The sequence below is a fragment of the Patella vulgata genome, chromosome 2, assembly GCF_932274485.2.
Source record: "Patella vulgata chromosome 2, xgPatVulg1.2, whole genome shotgun sequence".
NCBI lineage: Eukaryota > Metazoa > Mollusca > Gastropoda > Patellidae > Patella > Patella vulgata.
In genome coordinates this window covers 29,071,469-29,098,289 of record NC_065880.2, presented here as the reverse complement: position 1 = coordinate 29,098,289, position 26,821 = coordinate 29,071,469, and the positions used below count along the sequence as shown (strand labels likewise).

Below are 26,821 nucleotides of genomic sequence, written 5' to 3'. Positions count from 1 at the left end.
TTTTACTTTCTACATAATCATCACATATCTTTGAATCCAACATAATTATCACACATTATATATGAGATGAATATTACACGATACTATACCTTGATATAATAAAGGTTTTTCCTTAATTAACATATTGCCTAATGTGCATGTATTTATCTAGATGAAGTCTAACTAAACTAACCTAATGTAGACTTGACTGTTTAGGCACTTTTGTCCAAAATTATTCAAATCGATCAAAAGTTATACATGTAATATTGCCTTCTATTGATTTTGCACACCTATCTTTATTCTCTATGAAAGTCTCTCTATATTTATTGTGCTTTATTACATAATAACAGTGGTCTTTACATTAAAATCGTAAAAAAGTATTTATCGGGTGGTTGTTTCCAATAAAAGTATGGCAATTCTGGTATATGGTATATGGAAAGTAGAGATATTGTTATATTGGATTATACTTAGTTGTTTTGTTTTTTTCATTTATTTGGAGCAGTTTCAGTAAAAATTCAAAATCATTGGCTCCAAGAATGATGATGATGTCAGCTCGACCAGCAGCTATAAATGAATATGATCCAACTGTCGAAGATTGTTATGCATATGATGCACCTCCTCCTGTTATGGGTATTTCTATGGCAAAGGTTTGATTTTATTATGTTAAATGTCAATAAAGTGAATTACGCCTTGAGTATAATCAATGCAAAGATCACCTTTTACATCAAGTACATGTACTGTTAAACTTGAAATTAATACAAGCAAGGAAGTAATGTGTTAAATGTTGTTGATCACCAGTCATATTAATTTCATTAGTAGTTATCCTGTAAATCAGTGGAATTGTCAAACGTAACACCCCTCAAAACCATTAGTCAATTTTGTGGGCGAGTACAACAAGTAAATAAAATAGAAATATTGAAAAGAAGATTTGAGTCAAAGAATATTAGTTCCAATAGCGAGTTTCAGCGATGGCCAAATTTACCTATGCGAGTATCGTTGTTTGTTCCGGATGCACCCAAGGGTAAACTTTTTCTTGAAATCAGCAGTAACAAACACTAGGATTTATTTTAAAAAGGTCACTCATGTTACGTCATGAAAATTCCCTATATTTTACTCAGAAGAGTTCTACCTGACTATTATACTAGAAGTTAGTAGAATGTTTCATTGAGTTCTACAGACTATTATACTAGAAGTTCGTAGAATGTTTTAGTGAGTTCTACCAGACTATTATACTAGAAGTTAGTAGAATGTTTTAGTGAGTTCTACCAGACTATTATACTAGAAGTTAGTAGAATGTTTTAATGAGTTCTACCAGACTATTATACTAGAATTTCGTAGAATGTTTTAGTGAGTTCTACCAGACTATTATACTAGAAGTTAGTAGAATGTTTTAGTGAGTTCTGCCAGACTATTATACTAGAAGTTAATAGAATGTTTTAGTGAGTTCTACCAGACTATTATACTAGAAGTTTGTAGAATGTTTTAGCGAGTTCAACCAGATTATTTAAAGTTGCAATTGCAAATTTTCAAGTTATATTTTTAAAATGTATTAAAATAAAGCCTTAAAATAGATGGTATCCATAAACAGTCCTACCTTGTTAAAGAATAATCCTATTAATCCTATAATTCGCTATTGCCAGCTGAGAAATTGGCAAAAATATCATTTTTAACCTCAAATTCCAACGTTGGAAAATGGCTGCCCCATGTTGTCAATAGCAAAACAGGGGAGGTAATTGTGTTGTTATTTCCTGTGTCATAGATTTTTAAGGGTGGAAAATAATGCCCATGATCTTATAATAGTGATTTGATAACCTATTGAGCAAAAGACATAGAAATAATTATGTTTTGACTTTCTTAGAAAATTTGAAATTCTCGCTTTAAGCAGGCAGTTTCAGACCACACACAAAAATCACATGTCAACAAAATATTCAAATTCGTACGTAATGATAATATATTCCCGTGCATATTCAAATTTATGTAGGTAATATTCCTACAAAGTTACGTGTTGTCGTAATACAATAGAATGAAAGCTTCCAACCACTGCCGACCCATACTTTTCATCAAATTCACGCCAGTAATATTCCTAAAAAATTACCATATGTTTTTGGGTCCAGGTCGACACTTTTTTTCAGCAGAAGTCCGGCATTCATCTTATACTCCGTTTCGACTAACATTCGGATGGAGATAAAAAATCTTTTTGCAGTAACCTCACTCCAAGATACAGAACGAGTGACATCATCTGCTAAAAAGTAAATAATAGTGCTCGACTCTGATCACACCTGCTATAATGTAAAACAATTAACTACTTACACTATTCCAATCGAATTCGAAATATTTGTCGACATTTCTCAGCATGTTTATTTCTTTTTTTTAAGAACATAAACCTCATTCAAAATATCATAAACCCGAGAGTATGCATCAAAAGAGAATCTTTTCTCTGACATTTTCCATGTGATAATTGTCACATTTACATCTCTCGTAATTTCACTCATCTCGCAAGATTTCTACTTCAGTTTTCGGTTATTGTATTATAACCATGTGTGTGGTGTGTGTGTGTGTGTGTGTATGACAAGTTAACAGATATAATAGGATATGTGACATATATGACTAGTTTCTACATGTTGTCGACTGACATTAAGGATTAAAATGTCCGTCCATAGAGAAACGTAGATTAAGTTTATAATCACTCTTATTGGGTTGATACATAGTCCGACAAAGGAGAAGCAATGACTTTTGTGCAAAATTGGATTGACGAATTGTTCGACAAAGGATTAAGTCAGTCAATCAAGTCAGATAAAGTAGTTAATCAAGACAGATTAAGTAGTTAATCACGGTAGGTATATAGATGGTATCACACGGTAAATATGTTGATCTCTTAATTACTTAATCAATCCAGCCTATTATCAACGATAATTGGGTCAAGTGGTAGATATGCACTTGAATATTATTCGCCATGTCTTGATGTCCGATTGGGCATATTCCTGGACGGGCAATTTACGACGTTTTGAAAATAGCGTCGGACATGTCCAGAATATACGGGCAAAAACACATCATTAGTAGAAGGTTTTAGTGAGTTCTACCAGACTATTTTATGTATAAAAAAGAAGAATATAAGGTACAAATAGAATATTGTATCACAGTCCCTTCATGGGAGAATGGTTTTGTCAGGTTTGCTTGAAAGTCAATAAACATAGCTATATCCAATACCAGGTATTATTATTGTGGGTTCATTAAAATAAAACTAGACTGACCTTGAGGTTATGATTACATCTTTCATATTTTTGAAAAAAGATGCTATCATTTATATCTAGGCTTAATATATAATATAATAAAAGGTTATAGTTAAAGCTACTCTCAGGTGTTAGATATTAGAAATGAATTGTTAAATTTGCCTGAAGAAGCTTTATAAAGCAGAAAATACTCACAAAAACCTAGTTTTCTTTCCTAAAACAACTTTATTTGTAATATATATATATATATATAAGGGTAGACATAATTAGGGCAATTTCACAGACATTGTCACTGTCAGACACAACTTATTATAATAAAAATGTTGTGTGATAATATGTGTCTGACAAAGTTTGTGACAGGTGCCCTCTGTCCGGACTTGCTTGTCTGGTAAATTCCAATACCTTTATACGTGAACTGTGTCTGTTAGATTCTTGTCTTACTGTATTCTATGATCTATGTGTTGGGTCTTTTTCTGGTTATTCTAGCCCACTGTCATCTTCACTATTCATGTATCATCATCATTTTACTCCTGATGATGTTATCTTGCATGTTCTTGTTGTGACAGTTCATTATATCTTCTGGTTTCAATAATCCAGTGAAGGTCTGGAACAACTCATTGTTTAATTTTTATTCTTGCAATCGAAAATCAAGAGCTTCTTTCTTTGTAATCATAGTGGAGCTGCAATGGCTCATTGAATAAGAAGACCCTTTCCTCACTAAGCAGGACTTCTCGAGTTCGCTCCAGATGTTGGACGAAAAAGCTCCTTGGGATTTTCCAACATGGTTTCCCCTTATCAGACAGTGGTGCAGGACAGCAGGCCTGGCAAGGACAGTATCTAGTCATCCAGATATGATGAAAAAACAAGGTCCTGTGTGCATTTAAAAGAACCCTTGATAATAGGAATAGCACACTGTATGGCATATGCCCGTCTTCATTAGCCCAGTCGGTTCAGAAAAGTAGAGCATTATTCCCATTTCATTCTTTTGTAATCATAGTAGTCACATTGAGAGGTTACAGTGCTTGAAAGTTGATGCTAGAGGATGATTATACAGGAACATACAAATTATGTCATCTTTATAGGCTAGACATGGACTTATATATTATTTACAATCATATCTGTAAGTTAAATTATACTGGAAGTTAGTAGTATTTGTTATTGAGGCAATACGTCTGACTGATCCCACACATTTTGTATATGTTTTGTAGAAAATCAGAAGTTGATATTGAATCTACTTTATTAAGTATAGTTTTCAGCACCAATGATTGCATTTTTTATGAGAAATATAGAAGATCATTACATGATTATTGTGTCAGGATACCCACTGTTTGTATCAGGGTTGTCGGTTCAGAAATAGGATGTTGAACCTCATTTCATTTCCGTAGTTGTAATGCCAAGTAAGCTTTTGATTCTTTGTCTGTTCCAACCCTTAGTAACAGTAATTTTAACAATAAGCAAATTTAGGGTTTACACATTGCCAACTAAACAGTGCATACTTTTTACAGAATTTTAGGTATGAGTGGGATAAATAAACAGTCCTCACAAAATACAAAAAATCTGAATAAGTAGTTAAAACCAACTCATTTAGATAGAAGGGGTTTGGTGGCCGAGTGATCTAATATATATGAATGGGATAAAATAAACAAATGACAATCCTCATAAAATACTAAAAACATAAATAAGATTTAAATGAGCTAAATCGCACTTATTTAGGTAAAGGGTGGAAGGTGGTTGATTGGTCTAATGCCTGTGCTTTAGATTGTAAGCTCCGTCATTGAGTCACCTTCAATTGCTACAGACCCCTCCCTATACAGGTGCATTACTGCAATATAGATATTCCTCTACTATATTTTAGGCACGAAATGATCTAGTTTGTGTTGACTGGATGTTAAACCCCATTTGTCACATATTAATGTGTACAAGCTTGGGATCAAAATCACAATAGAAAGAACAACTGAGGGACATTAACCCCGAAGTTTTTCTTTCTATTTACATAATGGACAGTCTGAGGCTATTATCAGACTTAAAACATAGCACCATATAGAGATACAAATAATGGATAGTTTTCTAAAACAACAAGCCACAAAATAATGGATATATTCTTAAAACAACATGCACATGCTATTGAATGCATGTGACAAAACACTCCAGTCATACAATGCAAGCATACACAGACAGTCTAAAATATTTGACATGGAGATGACGTGTTTATAACACAGTCAAAAACAAATATTGATAATGAGAATATATATGATAAGCATTTGGATACTGATTACATTTGGTAATGTACTCGATATGGAAGATAATAACCGTAAAAATTGTGATGTTCTTGATGTGGGGGATAATAGCCATCAAAGTTGTGATGGAGAAGGCTGCTCACGAAAATGATTTAGATATTGATAATATTCTTAGTACTGTGGTTAATATGGAGGGTACTAGCCATCCAAATTTTGATTTGAAATTTAATATTTACTCTAAGTGACAGGACACAGGATCAAAAGCACAAACCAATTCACGGAATTCGAACTCAACTGTCATTAAGGTGTAACGGTGATATATTTGAACGGTTTTTAAAATCAGATAAAAATTGTGACCTGTATAGGTTCCACAGGCTCAAAACATGTTTTTTGTTCAATCAGGGGCCATAATCCATGAAGTTACGGTCCGATATGCGTCAATATCGCAAGGAATCAAGATCTTTGGGTTATAAACACACATGTTCAGTTTCTTCAAAATGGGCTAAAAATTGTGACCTCTAGTGTGTACAATCAGGGGCCATAATCCATGAAGTTACGGTCCCATACAAGCCAATATCGAAATGGACAGTTTTATAAAGATTGTTTAAGAAAAGCGTACATTCTCTTATATACTGGTTAAAAACATGTTTTAATTAATGATCTAAAGCTCATGCATTAGACAACTCGACCACTCAGTGGATTTGTATGTCAACACCAACTTTAAAAGTGAACATAAAATTTTGAAAGAACACAGATTTCCATGACATAAAAAAAATCAACATATAAAATTCAAAGAAATCAACAATTTTATTTTTGACCCTGATCAAAGATTTTTGTTCTCTATGTTTTTATCTTGGTTTAATTTATGTCTGATAAACAATTAATGCATGTTTTTCAGAATGCTTTTTTATTTTGCTTAAATGATGTATTAAGAAAGTTAACACTTTAGCACTTGATACATGTAAATTTAGACTACCCTGGTTGCTTGAAGAAAATTAGAAACAAAGTGATATTTCATAATGGTAGATATCTGGATGACCCGAAACTGTCCAAAACTACTGCTCCTTAGCCTGTCTTAATTAGCCCAATATTGTAGGACTGCAATTAGTTCTTGGGTGTGCCACGGTTATTCACAGGACTTGAGCAGTCACAGGGACTAGTTAGGTGTGGGTTCGGGTGATGCAAGTGCTAATGCTGGCATCACACTGTCCCGAAATTGACATCTGATGGCCATACAAATATGGATTTTTATACGCCCACATTGAAATGTGAACGTATATTGCCGTCGCCCCCGTCCGTCCGTTTGTCGGTCAGTCCGTCGTTCCTTTCATCCATCGTTCACAAGAAATTGTGAACGCTCTAACTCCAAAAGTTATCATCAAATTGTTTTAAAATTGATATATGTTGTTTACATTAGTGAGATGAAGAATCCTATTTAATTTCAATAATTTCTGTTTATTATCTCTAGAGTTATGGTCCCTGTTTCACTTTGTTGAACCTTGTGAAGGCTCTAATGCCAAAAGTTAACATACGATCTTTGTGAAATTTATATGCAATATTTAAGTTAGTGAAACGAAGAAGCCTATTTAATTTCAACAATTTCTGTTTCTTTTGTCTTGAGTTATGGCCTTGTTTCACTTTATTGACCCTTGTGAACGCTCTTACTCCAAAAGTTATCATCTGATCTTTGTGAAATTTATACGCATGATTTAAATTAGTGAAACGAAAAGGCCTATTGAATTTCGGCAATTTACAATAATTACTTCTAGAGTTATTGCCCTTGTTTCACTTTGTTAAACCTTGTTAATGCTCGATTGATGAAAGTTATCATCCGATATGTATGAAATTTTTATGCATCATTTAAATTTGTGAAACAGGTCTATTGAGTTTCAGCAATTTCTGTCAATAATTTCTAGAGTTATGGCGATTGTGAACGTTTGAATGACAAAAGAGATCATGTGATCTGTATGAAATTTATATGCATTATTTAAATTAGTAAAACGAAAAAGCCTGTCAAATGTCAATAATTTCTGTAGATTACTTCCAGAGTTGAGACCCTTGTTTCAGTTTGTAGAACCTTGTAAACCCTCAAACGACAAAATTTATAATCTGATCTGTATGGAACTGTCTTGTAAAGGCCCCCAATTATCTACAAAGGAATAAATATGCGACAACCCTTGTCGACTGCTCGGATGATTTAGCTGCTGTGGGTGTATGTTTTGTTGTCTGACAACCTATCTTTGAATTTTGCGAGAAGATGGCCCCGAACCTGGTTAAAAAAAACAATTAACAGCCAAAGCAAGTGCAATGCCTACAGAATGTCACACGATGGCACCATTTGTGAGGGCATCGTATGACTATCTGTGAAGTTTTTCAGGCTCTGGCAGCAACTTCGTGAGCACTGCCCAAATCTTTGGCATGCCCAAAAATGACGAAAGACCTTGCAATGGTTCGTTTTTGTGGTGAAATAGTGTGTCCATCTTTCACTTCATAAGGCCATCGTGAAAGCTTCACGAGGTCGTGTTACATTTGTTAGTCAATCGGACAGATTCTTGTTTACTTTGTATTGTGTTTGTATGGAGAACAAGCAGTTGCCATGCAAGGTACACCCACATTTTATATAAAAAAAAGAAAATTTTTCGTACAATCAGGGGCCATACTCCAGCAAGTTACGGTTTGATATGTGCGGATATAGAAAGGCATCGTGATTGTTGGGTTATAAACATACATTTCAAGTTTCATTAAACCGGATAAAAATTGTAAACTCTAGAGGTTCCACAACCTTGGTATTACATACTTTTACACTAGTTGCGTACATGGAGCGTCCATTTTTTTCCGGCAGTTTCAGTCCGATTTTCACAAAATTCGAACTCATCTGACATTGTGGTGTAACAGTGATACATTTAAACGTTTTTTAAATCGGATGAAAATTTAGACCTCAAGAGCGACCACACGCTAAGAACACAATTTTTCGTGCAATCATGGGCCAAAATCCATGATACATGTCAATATCGAAAGGAAGCGAGATCTTTGGACGATAACCCAACATTTCAAGTTTCGTCAAAATCGGATAAAAATTGTGACCTGTAGAGTGTCGACAAACAAATTGGGGTTGGACGTCCGGGCTGACAACAATATATGTCCACATGAAAATGTGGGCATATCATAAAAATGCCCAATGGCAACGATCATCAGACGAAGTAAGGACGAAGATGACATGATTTGACAAGATACCCTCATGTGGCCTTAAGAAGGACAAAATGGACACATGAATTCAAAAGGAAAATGAAACTTTGCAAAACAAGATTTTGCCAGCGATCAAGAAGTTGCTGTCGGAGCTTGAGAAACTCCACAGGAGGTCTTATGATGGCTTAAGATGCTGTCACAAATTGCCCAATGTTTTTACGGTCAGTGCCGAATTTGAAGATTTAGTCTATTGTGTGTCCATCTGGTGTCAATTTCAGGACAGTGTGACGCCCGCTTAAAGGGTTCAAATTAAATTCTGTTGCATGAACTTGGTTATTTAATTTAGAAAAAAAATGCTGCATTTACAGAACATAATTACAGTACAAACTGCCTTTCTGATTCTGAATAAAAATTAGATCTTCTTTAAAATGGATATACTGGGATACCACCAATTGATGATGAGACCTTTGGGAGTATGAGTTAAAGCACAAATACCAATCAATTAATCTTCGTTTTGTAGATTTTCACGAAAAGGAGGACGAAAAAGTTTGCCTAATTATGTAGATCAAGAAGTCAATATAGTAACAGATTTTTTTGGTTTTTGTGGTGACACATCTCTGTCAAACAGTCCCCCACGCCCTGATATAACGACATCTCAGACCAAGGTTGTAATATTTTTTTAATGAATTTTTATGAAAGAATAAATTAAGTGTATTTTAATTAGAGAGCACTTTCAGTTTAATGTTTTAATTAGAGAGCACTTTGGGTTTAACGTTGTACTACATCACATAATCTGACTATTTTTGTTTTATTTTAAATTCTGTACTACATTAACACATTATGACTGTTTTGTTTTATATTTAATGTTGTACTACATCAACATCTGACTGTTTTTGTTCTATTTTTTATGTTGTACAGTGGACTCTGTCCCATCCGGCTTCTAAATACTACTGCATTCTGTGAAATCTGTCATTATTTTCATGTCCCGATTTATTTCCAAATTATTTCAACCAAAAAAGTTTTGAGTAATCCGTATTCTGAATATTACAAATTACAACATCAATCACATGATTTGCATTGAATTAACATTGTATAATCAAGCCTTCAATCCGTTGGTGTTCACCTACAAAAGATTGGCAAGCAATCACCAATCAATTATCAGTGAGGACAATATTGGTGTCAGTCATTATCATTTGGCCCCTAATTGTTCTGTTTTATGTTTGTTTCTCTCTCTCAAAATATAGGCTTTAGGAACTTCTGTACAGGGGGACCAATTCTGAAAGGACATATTTGGTTGGTGCTGGGGGGAAGTGAGGCAAAATACTTTTGGATGATGCTTCTGTAGACCATCAGTTTTATTATTCTGTTGACAAGATTCTACAGAATTAGCAATGGCCATACCTCTAGCTGCAATTAACTGAAACTGAAATTTCAAACTATAATCACATGATAGCAAGTATTTACAAATTTATAAAGGGCACTAATTCTGGCAGTAATTAGCATAAATTGTTGAAATTCAATAGGTGTCTTTGTGTTCCTATTTTGAATAATAATTTTTGTTGCTGAAGCATTCACAAGAAGTTTCAAAGCGCAAAAGGGCAATAATTCTGGAATTTATCAGAAATCAATGAAAATAAATATAATTTTTAAATGAAGTGGATGATAAAGGTAGTCTGTGGAGCATTCACAAGATTCTACAAAGTGACCAAAGGCATACCTCTGGTATAAGCAGCTTTACATCACATTGCCATCACAATCATCATATTATAAAGTTAATACAACACAAAAGCCATATTATACCTAGTATTAGTGTAGACTTTATACTAGACAATTAGATGAGATGGGATTTTTACCGTCTAACATGGCATGTGTAATCGTGGGTTTAATTTGAGAAGTCCAGATCAGTCCCAAAAAATACTGAAATATGAGAAACTACTAATGGACACACTGCCTACGACTAACACCCAACCCCACCACATAGGATAATAATCTTCCCATTTTTCTTGTTTCGCACTTGTATTAACATTTATTTCACTGTATTTTTTTGTTTGTTTTGTGGCACATTTTTCATTCAATGTCTGATAATATGTGTATAAATTGTCATAACTACCCCATGTATTAAAAAAGATCAACTAAATCTGATTTTACCACCATATATATATTTTCATCATTTTGGGGACAACTGTTCTTATTTTGGTCTAGTTTCAGCAACAATTTAAAATCTTTTGCCATGCCAGAGATGTTGAATTCAACAAGATCTAACTCCATTCCAATCATGGATGATTATAACTTCATGCCTCCTCAAACAGCCATGCCTCTTTCTTTGTCAAAGGTTTGATTTTCTCTTCTTTAAACATTAATAAAAAAATCTGACATCAATTGTACTCTTATCAACTTATTACATCTCTTGATCATCTGATTTCAAGGAGCCTGTGTGGCTCAGCGATTAAGGCGATCGCTCACTAATAAGTAAGTCTCAGGTTCCCTCCTATTGTTGGCCAAGAAAGTCCCATTAGAATATTTCATCTGTGGTTTCCCCTAGTCAGTGGTGCAGGACTGAGCGTCTGAAAAGGAACAGCGCCTAATCATCAGGATGGGATAAAAAAATTGAGGTACATCGTACACATTGGTGTGCATGTAAAATAACCCTTGACACAAATCTCAATAAGAACAGGCCCTTTCCCAGATGGTGCAAAAAAAGTAGGACGTTAAACCGCATTTCATTTTATCTGATTTAATTGCGCTGATATCGATTACCATCAACTAGGGCTGTACGATATTGCAAAAAGGGACGATATCGATATTGGCATTTTTTTCAACGATATAGTTAAATATCGCGTTATTTAATAATAATGTCACTTTGCTATTAAATAAATTAAATATATATGCATTAAAGCTGACTAGTGTGAGTAAGAATTGTGGGTAATAATTGCTTTATTCATACACTTTAAACTTTGCTTTTTTTATAATATAGATTTATTAAAATGAACAAAACAACATCCTTTTTGGATAAAAATTAAATACAACCGCTGATGTTTAAAAAGCGTCTGCTTGTGACCTTGTGTAAGAAAATTCTCAAATATCACGTTCAGCGGAAGTAAGTAGATGCGGTCTTCAAGTCTTGTATTGTAACTTCAAACAGTTTAACAAATACTAAATGATCTGGACTATCTTCCATTCAAGCATTTGATTGGCCGTGGTATTCCTGGCCTAACAGGGACAGTAATCTATTTATAGATCGTTTTATTCTTGCTTTCAGAAATTAATTTTCGTAGAGTTTTCTAAAAAGATTTGTTTTTTAAAAATATGACAACCTATTTTAGCCTGGTAATTAGCCGCGGTAGTGGGAAATTTCAGGCGTTTAGTAGGTCAAAGCTTTACATGTAGTAACAACTGACAATTTATTGTCGACTAAAAACAAAGTAAAAGTAACGTATACATACACGATGCAGTGAAAAACGGCTGCGGACACTGCGCAAGTGTTTTCGACATTTAACGATTCTCAGAACATTAGTTTAATTATAGTTTATTGCAGTCGGCTAATTTCCACTCCTGTATAGTGTATTTATTATCTATTTTTATGATAATTTTTTTCGATATTTGAAGTTTTTTGCGATATTCGATAAACCTTTATATCGACGATTTTTGGCCACATGATATCGTAGTTGGGTCTGAAAATACCATATCGCGATAAATGACTATATCGAGAATATCGTACAGCCCGACCATCAACTCATTCTCAATACAGTTCTATACATCTCAGTGATCAGTAACTTTATTTATGCCTATTTTGGAGACTCTGCAGTTAAAGTTTAAGGTACTTATTAATGTTCATTCATGTATTCAATTTCTGTGTAGAAACTGAGGATTAATAGTCTTTATCTTGGGAGACACAGTGACTCAATGAGTCAGTCCCAGCTTGCACAATCGAAGGTCCGATCCTGGTGTTCTCAGAGAAAGTTCCTCAGGATTTTTCACCGTGGTTTCCCCTTGTCAACGGTTCAGCATATATGATTAATATAGCATTTGAGATTGATATAGACTTCACAACATATAAGATTATTATAGACTTTACAATATATATGATAAATATAGACTTTACAGCATATAGGATTAATATGAACTTTCACGCATATAGGATTAATATGAACTTATAGGATTAATATAGACTTGACAACATACATAATTAATATAGACTTTACAGCATATAGGATTGATATGAATAGGATTAATGTAGACTTTTCATCATATTAAGTTAGATTTACAGCATGTAAGATTGATATAGGTTTAATATAGGATTATTATAGGATTGATATAGACTTTACAGCATAATATATGTGATAAATATACTCTTTACAGCATTTAAATGTATAAGATAAACCTAGTGCAGTAATATTCTCATGTTATAATGAAAAGTAATAATATCGTTTATAACTAAAAGATATTGTTTGTTGTGTAAATGTATTTACATGATGTGTTCTGTAAGATGTAATGATGATTGTTTAAGTTTGGGTATATCTGAAGAAGACATGGATATTTCTACGGCAAAGGCTTGATTTTCTTTGCTATGCCTTCTGGATAATAACAAAATCTCTTCAGTTATTTTATCTACATCGAAGAGGCCTTGAAGGCCAGACGAAAACATTCGGTGACGAATCAGCTACTCTTGAGGAATTCCAGTCTGGTCACCTGTTCCCTGTATCTCTCTATAACTCCGAGACAGGCATTCGACCTGTCATCTTAAAGGACGAAGGGTCTCGAGGCAGCTACCTTGACACACTCCCATTGAGAGTAATGATTTGTTAGGAACTGATATTATTCAAACTGTATCATCATCATCACGTCGTAGACCTATTTTTTATGGCGTCATTACCAACATCTCATTCTATTGTATAACTTTGTCTTGGTAGTTCTATTCATGTCAGTCATCAGACGTTTGTGTAATCATTTGAGCATGGTTATGACATTATATTGAAAGAAAAGCATGGAAGATTTGGTGGACAATTGGAACAAATTCTTTCATTTTATGCCTCGATTCAGTATTCTAACATTGAGATGACATAGCTGATCATGACAATTACACTAGAATAATACTATTTTTAGGAAACGCTCCCTTTTTTTCTCCATGGTTTTGGGTTTGTTTTTATTTTGAGTAAAGCCTGCATGCAAGCAGTCATGGGACTGTACAGCACAGTTAACATTACATTATATTCAATATTAATATGTTCTTACGATCAAATTATAACATGCTTTGCAACACATCACCTCCTATCTTGGATTAAGCTTTATAACACAATCTGAAACTGTATTGGCTCACTCAGTATGGTACTGCTTCACTAACTAAGTGGTCTTTCTCTGGTTTACCCTTATCAGATGTCTCTGTTTTGCGATACCTTGGACAGTTAATGCTGCACTGTCTGTTAGAAGCTTGCAAAATAGCAACACTTAAAGCAGTAATATAAATGAAGATTTATTTTTAACTACCGCTTTAATAATATTCTAACTTAAAGATACAATCTAATCTAACTAAACAAATTGTGTATACATCTACATCATTGTGTGTTGTTTTTTGTTTATTTGGTGCAGTATCGATAGAAGATCGAAAGAAGCGCTGACATGTGCAACTATACCTGTCTCTTTTTTTAAATACGATGATGATGATGATGAATATTATGAATATTCTCCATCACCTCCACCAATCATGTATACTGCTATGGCAAAGGTTTGATGTTGTATTAGTTATACGTTAATAAAGTGAACTATCTGGTATTCCATCTTTTTGCTTTACTGTGGGCGAATGGTCAACGCACACTGCTTAAATTATAAGGTCTGCCATAGAGTCAAGTTGCACGGTTTTGACCTTATGGGTTATCTCCAGGTCCTCTTCCACAAATAACCTGCTCAGTGATCTCATGCTCTTTGGCATACTTACACAATGTATGGAAATCACACTGAAACCACACAGTAGGTCTAAACATTTAAGAACATTTAACTTAACATATAATTATAAATTCAAGAGGAAAAGTGAGTTCTGTTAGATGCTGGTTTGCTACAAATATTTAACCCACTTTTGAGGTAGAGGTATGTGGTACCAAATGTTCCAGAAAGGGTGCCAGTTATATATTATTGATCTTTAGGGACACCTAATAAAATTTTTGCATCCTACATGTATATTACCGGGAAATAAACTAATTGATAAACAGAAAGTGCTTGGTTGCTCTTCTCAAAGGTTTTCAGTTCCAAAATTTAAGAAGCATTATTTAGACCACTCAATTGGCTATTTATTTATATTTTGCGTTATGGGATTGATTGATTCCCTGAGGATAGCTGTGAGCTGGCAGACGTAATTAAAGTGACATTGACACTGTGATCTGTGATATTTTGCATGAATTATGCCCCTTCACGGGTCTGTATTGCAATTAATGAATTAATGCGTTAATCTCAAGTAAATAAATTAACTGCTCTCAGCCCGCTGTCCGGGCAAAATGTCCAAACTTTGTAGAATAACAAAACTTAGAAATGTATAGAAACATATCAAGATATATGTGACAGTAAATTGTAGAGATGAAGTGTTACTGTCAGCCTACAAACCTATACAGCTGATCGGTAACATGATATATACATACAGCTGTTAACATGATTTATACATACAGCTGTTAACATGATTTATACATTTATACATATTTTTAGAGGATTTTTGTTCTTGTTTTCTTAGTACAAATTGTGTATTGTTATAGTTGTACTTATATAATGCAATCTTATTTAACTTCATGCACATGGCCTCACTACCTGTGCTTTATCAACTTCCCACTATCCATACATGCTACCCTTTTGAAGGACTTCATAACTGTTAATAACCCTCTAATCATGCAGTATCAGTGCTTATTAGTAGCTAATTACCTTGTTATGTTTGTTGTTATTGTTAAATATCTTTTACACCTTGATTATTTCTATTACTGTTATTCCTTATCCATGCAGATGGTTTCTTATTAATTTCATATATATTGTCCACAAGTTTACTAAATTGTCATTTGTGCTTGATAACGATAAGAGGATACTTGTCGAAACGTCGTGCTTTTAGAATAAACTAGTGATTGTATCCCATAAAAACTGTGTTCTGTTAATACATACAGCTGTTAACATGATTTACATCTAACAATATAATTTATATACATCCAACAATATAATTTATTTATGTCTAACAATATAATTTATATAAACACAATTTATATAAGCATGATAACATAAGTTATATATGAACCTAATAAAATAATTTATATACATCAGATTTGGCTTGGCTTTATAATTTAGCATGTATGACAGGCTTCTCCTTCGACTATTCTATAAACATAACTGCACGTATCTCTCCTGATTGTTATATAAAATTTGTTTGGTTTTAATTCTTTGTCTGTATTAACAACAGGCCCATAGCCACCTGGAAAATTTTGAAAATTGAGTAGCTGTAAACGAGTTTCTAAGCATAGAAATCGACAATTATATGTTCTAAGAACGAACTATTCTGAGTGTTTTTCAAGAAATATATTCAAATCATACATAGGTAATTTATAAATATGGTCGACAACTTTTTGTCAGGTGGGGCCTGATTAACAATAGTTATGGTTTGAAGGTTTTAGAGAGTGACATAAACTTATACTAAAACTGTTTCCAAGCTGTTTTATCATATTTGCAGTACAACAAATTACATTTCTAATTTGAAATGAAGAACTAGTCCCTGTGTTATTCTGTAACAGTCTTTATTTTTAATAAAAGTAGCAGAAGTTTAATTTTTGTTTTATATTTTTTTCTAAAAAAAGGCTAAGAAAAGGTTTGTCTAGTACGACAAGACCCGAGATGTTTCAAGATGAATTGCAAGATCTTGTTGAAAAAAGCGATTCCTGCATTTCTTTCTCATACGGCAAATCACTCCCTCGTATGCAGACGACTACTGCCAAGGTTGTAATATTTTGTTTCCAATTAAGGGTGTAGAACATGGGTTCCACGTCGGCCATATATGCCGGTCGGGATCGAGGGCTATGAAAAATGACCGTAACTAGATGTGACCCATCGGTCATTTTGCACGCCGGAAAAAATCTCATAAATGGTGTTATAAGAGTTGTATTCATAGTCGTTGTGTTGTGTTGATAATTAATGATGAGTCTCTGGTAGAACAATAAAAGTCAATTGCGTGAAGCGGTCCATTCTTAGTTAATCACGTATTGTCCACTTGTCATAAAAATTTTCTAGAACAAAGCTGTTTATCACTATTACAGTTACGCACGATGTAAATGTAAATGAGATTATTATGATCTTCGAAAAAAGGGAAATTGATATGAAGTACTACTCTTAGAATCCAACCAGCAGTCATATTATATAAAAACAGCATAGAAATTACGTAAATCCCCAACAACGTAGGTGTTGGGAGAAAAATGCATTATAATTTTTATACGCCCTCATTGAAATGTGGTCGTATATTGTTGTCGCCCCCGTCCGTCCGTCCGGCTAAAGTTAATATCCGATTGACTTTAAATTTATACTCAGTCTATTGATTTTCAGTGATTTTCAATAATTACTGCCAGAGTTATGGCCCTTGATCACTTCAAAAAATCTTGTGGCTGCTCTAGAGGTCAAAGTTAATATCCGATTGACTTTAAATTTATACACAGTGTTTAAGGTCATGAGATGAAGAAGCCTATTCATTTTCAGCGATTTTCGATAACTACTGCCAGAGTTATGGCCCTTGATCACTTTGAAAAATCTTGTGGACGCTCTAGAGGCTAAACTAATATCCGATTGACTTTAAATTGATACACAGTGTTTAAGGTCATGAGACGAAGAATCCTATTGATTTTCAGCGATTTCCAATAATTTTTGCCAGAGTTATGGCCCTTGATCACTTTGAAAAACCTTGTGGACGCTCTAGAGGCTATAGTTAATATCCGATTGACTTTTAAGTTTAAATTTATACACAGTGTTTAAGGTCATGAGATGAAGACGCCTATTGATTTTCAGCGATTTCCGATAATTACTGCCAAAGTTATAGCCCTTGATCACTTTGAAAAATCTCGTGGATGCTCTAGAGGCTAAAGTTAATATCCGATTGACTTTAAATTTATACACAGTGTTTGAGGCCATGAGATGAAGAATCATATTGATTTTCAATGATTTCGGATAATTACTGCCAAAGTTATGGCCCTTGATCACTTTGAAAAATCTTGTGACGCTCTAGAGGCTAAAGTTATCATCCGATTGACTTCAGATTGATACACAGAGTTTAAGGTCTTGAGACGAACAAGTATATTGATTTTCAATGACTCTTTATGACTTGAACAGCTAAATCCATCATGTTAAAAGTTTCGTATACTAAACGTTACCATGGGCCCGAACTTTATAAAAACCAAACAAATTCTAATTGTTTTCTGATAATTACTTAATGAGTTGTTACTCTTAATCAGATTTTAATGTATTATAAATGTTTCATTACCGAAAAAAAGTAAAAATATGTGACAACTCTTGTTGACTGCCCGGACGATATATCTGCTGTGGGCGTATGTTTCGTTGCCTGGCAACCTATCTTTTTATATCGGTATTACGCCTTGTGTGAATTGTAGAAATAAAATCTAAGAGATTAGTTAACTTGCTTACCGTAAAATTAAGAAAATTACGTATTCCAGTGCTATTGTGTAATAATATATTGATAATTCCACGTGTTGCAAAAACATTGTGTATATGGTAACTCTTAGAAACGGCAATATTATTAGGATTTACGTCACAATTCTGCAGTCTGTAATGCCGTAAGAGATGGTCTAAAACCAATAAATATGAGATATATGCTGTCGATAATTATATATCTATCTTCATTTCGAAGTTATTGTATTACAACTAAAAATTATTCAGGTCAGTGTGTTTACTATAGAGCACGTGGTAATTACGTGTCAGCTACTGGATAGGTTTTTCTACGGCCAATTCATGCTGACAAAGTGGTATAGACACGTGAATTCACAATACCCTACTATGAATAAAAAACATGAAATATGAATTTACTTTGAAAAGTTTTCGTGCTTTATCAAAAATGACCGGCAGTGAAAATTTTGAAGTGGAAGCTCTGGTGTAGAGCAGTCTAAACTGCACATATTAAAGCTAGCACTGTAATTTTTGTTGATAAGATATGACATTTTTTATTACTTGGGGTGATAAACTACATTTTAATCACCAAAGAAATACCAATTTTATTTACCAACTATGTTCCAAACTTTGCCCAAAAGCATAATAATAAAGAGTGCTGATAACAACAAAAGTCAAATTATCTCAGTTGTTCTTGCATGGATTTTCATCAAATTTGGCATGAACAATGCTAATTGCAATTCCAAAAAGGCACAGAAAATTTTTGGCTATAGGCTGTGGTTTGTCTGGTATCCATGGTTTTATTGGAAATTCTTTTAGTATATGCTAAAAAGGGATATCGATAATCCCCTCCTTGGATCGAAAGTAGAGGTTATAAGCGACAATTGAACACCCAAAACGTTATAAAATATCAACTAAAAGTATTTTAAAATCTTTATTCATTATTTACCTTCAAACAAGATTTTGTGATTTCCAGTAAATTCTTTGAATATGTCCACAACAAGTTTTAAAATACAATAATTCCGATGTGAAAATTAAATATTTGCTTCAGTACACTACTCCGCCGCTCTCAAAATGATTTTATACATTCAAAAATCATAGTTTACAACCATCAAAAAATGAAATTCAGCCATGTTCGAGTCGCGATAGATGGTAGTCCTGGATAAGAGGGAATTACTTCTGACGTCATATCAATGATCCAGTGTGAAACTGTTGCTGGATACGGCCATGACGGTTTACTGCGGATGATGTGAACGGTGTATGACGTTATAATTTATTCAAGAACTGATCTAGATCCGGAGAAACCTTCTTGTTTGCAAGAAATCATTTTTTTCTTTCCACTTGTATCTCCATTGTGTTTTTAACAGTTTCAAATATCAATGTATTTTTTATTTATCATACAAAGATTGCAGACTATAAAGAGTACGGTTTACTCTGACTTTGCATGGATCATTCCAACCTTGGATGATCATTAAAGGGTGTAAAGCTTGAACTCAATATCATCTAGAGTCTTTCATATTGCAAACACAAGATTTATTGGTCCATTTATTGATTTATTGGTTAACATTCCGTGGAAATACTGGATTCTATTTCCAGTATGTAAGATGCAGTGAACAATTTTGATACAGACTTTCCTGTAATTTTCATTACTTGTTTCTTCAGTTTCTTCCGCAAAACTATCAAAGTGAATTGCAAGGAGCCAGAATCGATGCATGTGACAAATTTATATAATGGTGAACCGGCCATGATACGCTGAATACATTTATAAAGCTCTTGCCTCCACAAGGGCCATACACAAAGCATTAATAAAACACGCTTCTGACACACTTAAATGCAAATGATTTAAATTTGGCCAACTGTCTTCATTGGAGGAAAATTTTCCCTATTCTAATGTGGATATTAAGAATATTTTTCAACAGGTGCCGATTCTCTCTATTGCTGCCCTTTCACCCTCAATATCATTAATGAAATCTTATCCTTTACTTTGCAAAATTTGGCAATACCCATCAGTGATGACCAGAATTTTGTCTGCTATGACACAAGATGCTGATGCTGATTGGAAATTCTGTGCCTCGCTTCATAAAGATGTTTTGATTCATATTTCTGGTCATATTACACTGCATTGATCCAAAAGCAATCTGTAAATGTTAAGCTTTGAAATACTAAAAAATATTGAAGTATTATAATTGCATACACTCTCTTTTTTTTTTAAAAAATGCCAGTGTTTGTTTTTACTTCATTATAATCAAAATAAATTGGATGGATCTAGCTAGTAATTAATCAAGCTGTATATCACAACACCAGCTTTGAATTTCCAACAAATTGTCAACCCACAACACAAATCAACACATAAAATCCAATGAAATCAACAATTTTATTTTTGACCCAAATCAAAAAGGTTGGCCATTTTAATAACAGATTTATTAATAGAGATAATACTACAAAAATTTAATATTCTTTTTAGAAAATGTCTTGCTAATTTGAGATGAACACAATTCTTGAAAATTGACAGACTAGCAAAATTTTGGAGGAAGACTCTGCTACATGGGACAAACAATTTTTGTGCAGGATTTGGCCTGTTTTGAAAAGAATATATTAGCATTATCAGTTTTGTGGTACCCAGTTTGAATTTTGATCCTTGTGCTTGGAACTCATGAGAAAGAACATCATTTCCAATTTTTATTTTGGTTGAGACTTGAAAATTGACTGATCATCTGGCTTTACATTTTTCCATTGTCTTATGAAACACTTTGCAAGGGAAATGTTCAAAATTCAGTTGATTTTCGTTAGCATTTGACTATATTTGATATGGTTCCAATTTTCTGTAAATATTTTTAAACATATATTTCTTTTCTATTATTATTATTATGTGTATTGAATATTGTTTTATATATGATGCCTAACCATTTGATATGAAATAATTTCAAGGCGTCCATCGCCTCTTTGTAATTAATAAAAGTAGGGTACCAAGTCAAACTGATTCATCATTGGCTGTTAAAAGATTCTTGATTAATAACAATTGATAATTTTTCGCAACTAACAAACTTTTTTTTTTAAAAGGTTGCAGATACAACAACAAGTACATCTTATGAAATTGCTCGCCTGGCAACAATTCCCTCAGATAATGTCCAGCATAAGGTTTCTGTGGGAATTATTGATTTAACACCTCGTATGGAATACATCAGTATTCCTAAAAAGGTTCCCAGAGCCTTCTTGACTGCCAAACTGACTAACACCTCTCAGTTTACATTGTTGCCAGGGCCAACCAGTATTTTCTTGGACAACAGTTTCGTTGCTAAGGTAAGTTCATCCTCAGGTTTGATGCTAATTAGTTTAGATCTTCATACGTTTAGCACCAAGACCACCCTTAACTTGTGCTCCAAACATGAATAGCTGTACATGATGTCCCAAAGAACTAGTATACAGTCAACTGTATTTAGTTACAATACATCCATCTTTACCGGGAGGCATGGTTGCTCAGTGAGCAGTGCACTGTCTAGTTTAAATGGAGTTTCCAGGTTCGATCCCTGTAATGGCTGTGAAAGGTCCTCAGAATGTCCCAACCTGATTTCCCCTTGTGATTGTTGCAGGACGCTGGACCTTTTAAGGAACAGCATCTGATCATTTGGATAGGACAAAAACCTGAGGTCCTGTGTAAATATTCTTGTGCGTGTAAAAAAAACCCCTTGGGATTGGATGAAGAAGAGATGTAAACGTCTCTGTCAAGGCAAAATTTCCCTCATAGCACACTGCATGGTGTATGCCCATTTGTATTATACAATTGATACAAAGATAATAATCAAAGTATAAAACTGTTAAAAATTCATTTTTACCAATTAATGTTTTATAGGCTGAACTGAAATCTGTTTCCCCACAAGAAGAATTTGAATGTTCATTAGGTGTCGACCCATCCGTGAGGGTTATTTATAAACCAATGAAAAAATTCCAAGAAACAACTGGTTTTATCTCTAAACAACGCTCTGTGATGCATGAACAAAGCATAGAAATTAAAAATACTCATGACTATAAGATAAAAATTTTGGTGAAAGATAATTTACCCCAGAGTGGAGTGGATAAAGTCAAGGTAATGTAAAAATATTTTTATTTAAAATGTGTTTTTATTCTGTGGTGTCCTCCCCCCCCCCTATCCCCACCCCCAGGTTTTCTTCTCATAGACTGTTTGTTAACTTAGGATGGTAGAGACTTCATGCCATCATCAATTTAAGGACCCTGAATTGTGTGATATTTTGATGGAAAATACATTTGACCACATTTTTCCATAACACACCACATGGCCCCAATAAAGTGTGTTGACCCTGGCCTAAAAGCCTAAAGGAGGACTTGTGTCAATTTTGGCGATTTGATTTGATGCAACTGGATGAAACTGAATGTAACTAAGAGTTGCATGAAAAAAACATGACATAAACCATCCTGCAACTGTGAAGAAAGCCAATTGCGGTTAGTCAACCAATCGGTTGGAACTATTGGCAGCCACATAAGCAATGTTACAACTGTATGCAACTAGTTTTAGGGAATGTTTAAGCATCCCGGTATATTTCATAGTTTTCCTCCGGTCTCTACTACATCATTTGTGTACATAAAAATGGCGGACAAGTTGTTAGTGACGATGTGTTTGGACAGCAAAGGCGTATTCGTATTCAAAGAAAGGGTTATACCATCAAAACCGGCATTTAAAAAAATTATTAGTTAACCTTTAGTGTCGCCATTTTTTACTGATCGCATGACTTTCTTGTGGTTTCTTTGACCTTAGTTTGGTTGCAGTAGGGGTTTAATATTATTTCAGTTAAATAATTTTTGTTTAAAATATAATTTCAGGTGAACCTTGTAGAACCAGTGATAGATTTGAAACATCCAGAAAAAAATAAAGATATCCGAATAAATACCAAACAAAATCACATTGAATGGGATCTTGAAGTTGGAAAACAGGAGACCAGAACTATCACTTTGAAATATACAGTTGAACTGCCTGCATCAGAGGAAATCAACACACAAGAAAGACTGTATGAAAGTTAAACTCGTATTTGTTTTATGTGAAGTTTGAAAGAGGAGTTAGAGACCACTTTTGTTACTTTAAAACTTCTTCTTTAATAGATTTGTTAATACCCATAGTTTCTGTTATCAAATCAAATATGACAGGTTGTAATCGGTTCATGAAAAGGGTCATTTGCACTTCAGATTTTTTTTGTGGTAAGATTTTATATTAACCTATGTCGATATAATTCATATCCAAGAATATTTCTATGAGATTCTCTATATAATCAACAAAATCATGTATATCTATTGAAACATTATTTAGAAATACAAAAAAATATATTCTGGTTCTCAGAAAACACTTCCTAAAAATAATGCAGAGGTTTATGCTTTTTTATTTGATGTTCGCATATAAAGATCACATTTCAAGCCACTACATTTATCTCATCATGTTGTTTTAGGAATGTATTATTAGTGATTGTCAATAACATTTATCAGAATTGTGTATTTGATAATTTTGTATGTCAGTTAATGACACATTTTATAATTTTTGTTTTTTGGAAATAGAAACTGGTCATGCAGCTCTTTATAAGTGATGTAGGAGTATCTGAGAAACAGAATATTTTTTATATGGCCTTTCTGGATTGCTGTTGTTTTTTAGAGAGAGAGTATTATAAAATCTGCTCACTAAATGTTGTTTTCTTAATTTATATGTAGCACTATTTTGTTTGTTATTATACAGGGTGGGCTAAAAACCCATTCTGAGAAGTGGTGCATGAATTGAGCATGTCATTAATTATTGAACCCTGTTCAGAAATACTGACAAAATAGAGACTTTTAGTATCCAATAAAAAATTAATGCTTCTGTGACATTTTTCTGAAAAAAATTATTAGAGTATTCACATTTAAAGAAGTAGTGTACTGTCAGAATGGGTAACATTTTTTTTTTGGCCGACCCTGTATATGTATATAAATATTTCTACGGGGTCCAAATTTTATATGTTCTCTGGGTAGGTTATGCTTTCATATGGTATAATATTGGACAGCAGAAATCGTTTGAAACTACTGTTCCCCGGACCGTCTGTAAATGCCCGAATTATGTGAATAGCTTTCTGTATTTTAAGGGTGCCACAGTTATTCATGTGTCTTGGGTGGTTTGGAGAGGTGTCAGGAGAACTATTTATGGCGGTTTTCAAGTGGTAAAATTTTAATAAATTTTTGCATTGTAGCATTAATTTCAACTTTTAATTTGCTGACTTCATTAATAACGATTGACTAAGATCAATTACATTAGAATTAAAACTTCTTTAATTATTTGTTAGTGGATTTGTTATCAAAATATGTGTAGACAAATTTTTTCAATTTTGTAGTTAGAAATTTTTATTAGGTTTCTTTTATCACTGACAGACTGAATAAAAATTGCATGAATTGGAAAATAGTCCTATTCAAAATTATAAATATAGATTACTATTTATGTCCATAATCAATTATTACTGAGAAAATTTATTTTCTCTTTTATTTCTCAGATTTTTTAAGAACTATCAAAACCATGTAATGATTTTCTACAATTTTATATTTTGTTTTTTAAAAAGTAATAATTTAGTATTCAATCAATGTTGGCTCTCTGGGAAGAAATATCTTTATTTAGATGTATATAATAATGTACTGTATTTATTCATTTAATCACTGTATTCGACCACAGCTGGGGACTATTAAAATGGGTTCGTCCGTAGGTCTGTCTGTCCGTCCATCCGTCTGTTTGTTTTTCACTCTTTTTGGGACACAATAACTCTTTCTAATTGAGCTAGAATGTTCATACTTGGTGTAGGTGTTTATTAGGTGAATGCCTCCATGGAGTTCAAAGATGAGCATTTTCTGCAAAGGCTAAGCAGAGATAAGCAATTTGATTGGTTGATGCTTTGGGACACAATAACTTTAGTTCTAATTAAGTGAGAGTGAGGACACTTTGTGTACAGTTTCATTATATCCATACATTGACTAAGTTCTATAGTGAGCATTTTCTGCTCAGGGTAAACAGAGTAATAAGCAAATTGATTAGTCTAGACTTTGGAGCTCAATAACTTTGATTTGGGTGAGAGTGGTGAAACTTTGTGTATAGTTTCATTACATCAATACCTTGACTAAGGTTGATGATGAGCAATTTCTGCTTAGTTTTATTAGATACTTCAATCTGATCGGTCAAGACTTTGGAACACAATAACTCTCCTTCTAATTGAGGTAGACTAACCTTGACTAAGGTTGATGATGAGCAATTTCTGCTTAGGTTTATTAGATACTTAATCTGATCGGTCGAGACTTTGGAAAACAATTACTCTCCTTTTAATTGAGGTAGAATGTTCAAACTTGATGTTTATTAGGTGAATGCCTTGACAGTGTTCAATCATGCACATTTTCAAGTAAGGCTAAGCATAGATAAGCAATTTGATTGGTTGAGACTTTGGAATAGCTTTGGTTCTAATTGGGTTAGAGTGATGAAACTCAAGAGTGTAGATTCAGTATATCAATACCTTGACTAAGTTCCATGATGGGAATTTGATTGGTCAAAACTTTGGAACCTAACAGCTGTTTTTAATTGCAGTAGAATGTTAAAACTTGGTGTAGATGTTCTTTGGGTGAATGTCTTGACTGAGTTCAATGATTAACATTTTCTGCTAAAGCTAAGCGATGCTTTTGGACAAGATACCTTCGATTCTAACTGATGGAGAGTGATGAAACTTAGTTTATAGTTTCGCTACCAGGTACTTCAAAACCTTGACCGAGTTCGATTGTGAACATTTTCTGCTTAGATAATCAGTTTGATTGCTCAACACTTTTCAAGAAGATAAATGTGCAAGTAATTAGCATTTGTCATCTATTTATTTTGGGATATCGGCAGGGGACATCAGCCTCATTGTTGGCTTGTTATCATTATGTTTTGCTCAATGCTGAAATATGCTGCTGATATGTCATAATAATTATTTTTTTGAGTAATATATTTGTGTATGGTATTTTAAAGGGACAATGTGCCAGAGTAAATGCCAAATATAAAGTTTATATTCCTGCCCCCAAAAATGTACTCTTTTAAAAAAAAAAAACAACATTGTTCCAAACTTATTCAAGTGGATTAGAAGACAGAATTAATAATTTTTGGCAAACCACGAATGTAGTTTCTGATTGTTTACCCTACAACACTGTAAATTTTCCTCTTGCTTGGCAATTGTTTTTGATTTTTTGGTCCAGAATTGAAAATATTCAAGATTTTGAAGCAGGGGTTTAAACAGTGGTTACTATATATAGTGATATGTACCAAGGATAGTTGATAGTATAACCTTTTAAGAGTAATTGGAGAAGCTGACATTTTTGGGGGCCTAGATTTTTTTATATTTCAGTGGAGAGTACATTGTATCTTATTTTCTTAATAGTATTTCATGATTTTGAAAGTCAGCATAATAGAATATGTAATGTGCACTTTTCAGAAATTGTTGTTTTATTTTAATGTTTATTATTCATTATTGTGAGGGAACCATGGCAGATCAGTAAGGTGCTGGCTCACTTACAAGGAGGTCCTGGTGTTGG

The 26,821-nt window shown here is 33.5% G+C and overlaps 1 protein-coding gene across 7 annotated transcripts in view; it reads left to right on the top strand.

The window, feature by feature from the left end:
• Nucleotides 1–26,716, top strand: part of LOC126809688 (protein F37C4.5) — a 62,803-nt gene extending 36,087 nt beyond the window's left edge. For 2 of the 7 annotated variants that reach the window (XM_050534414.2, XM_050534416.2), the window contains exons 7-9: nt 21,314–21,553; nt 22,104–22,337; nt 23,090–26,716. In XM_050534414.2, the coding sequence (XP_050390371.2) occupies nt 21,314–21,553; nt 22,104–22,337; nt 23,090–23,287 (672 nt within the window). In that variant the 3' untranslated portion in view covers nt 23,288–26,716. Of the gene's footprint in view, nt 1–481; nt 627–9,152; nt 9,298–10,834; nt 10,965–14,218; nt 14,355–16,446; nt 16,586–21,313; nt 21,554–22,103; nt 22,338–23,089 lie in introns of all 7 variants that reach the window. The other 5 variants (XM_050534412.2, XM_050534413.2, XM_050534415.2 and 2 more) reach the window with 5 other exon arrangements.
• Nucleotides 26,717–26,821: the final 105 nt, after the last annotated feature.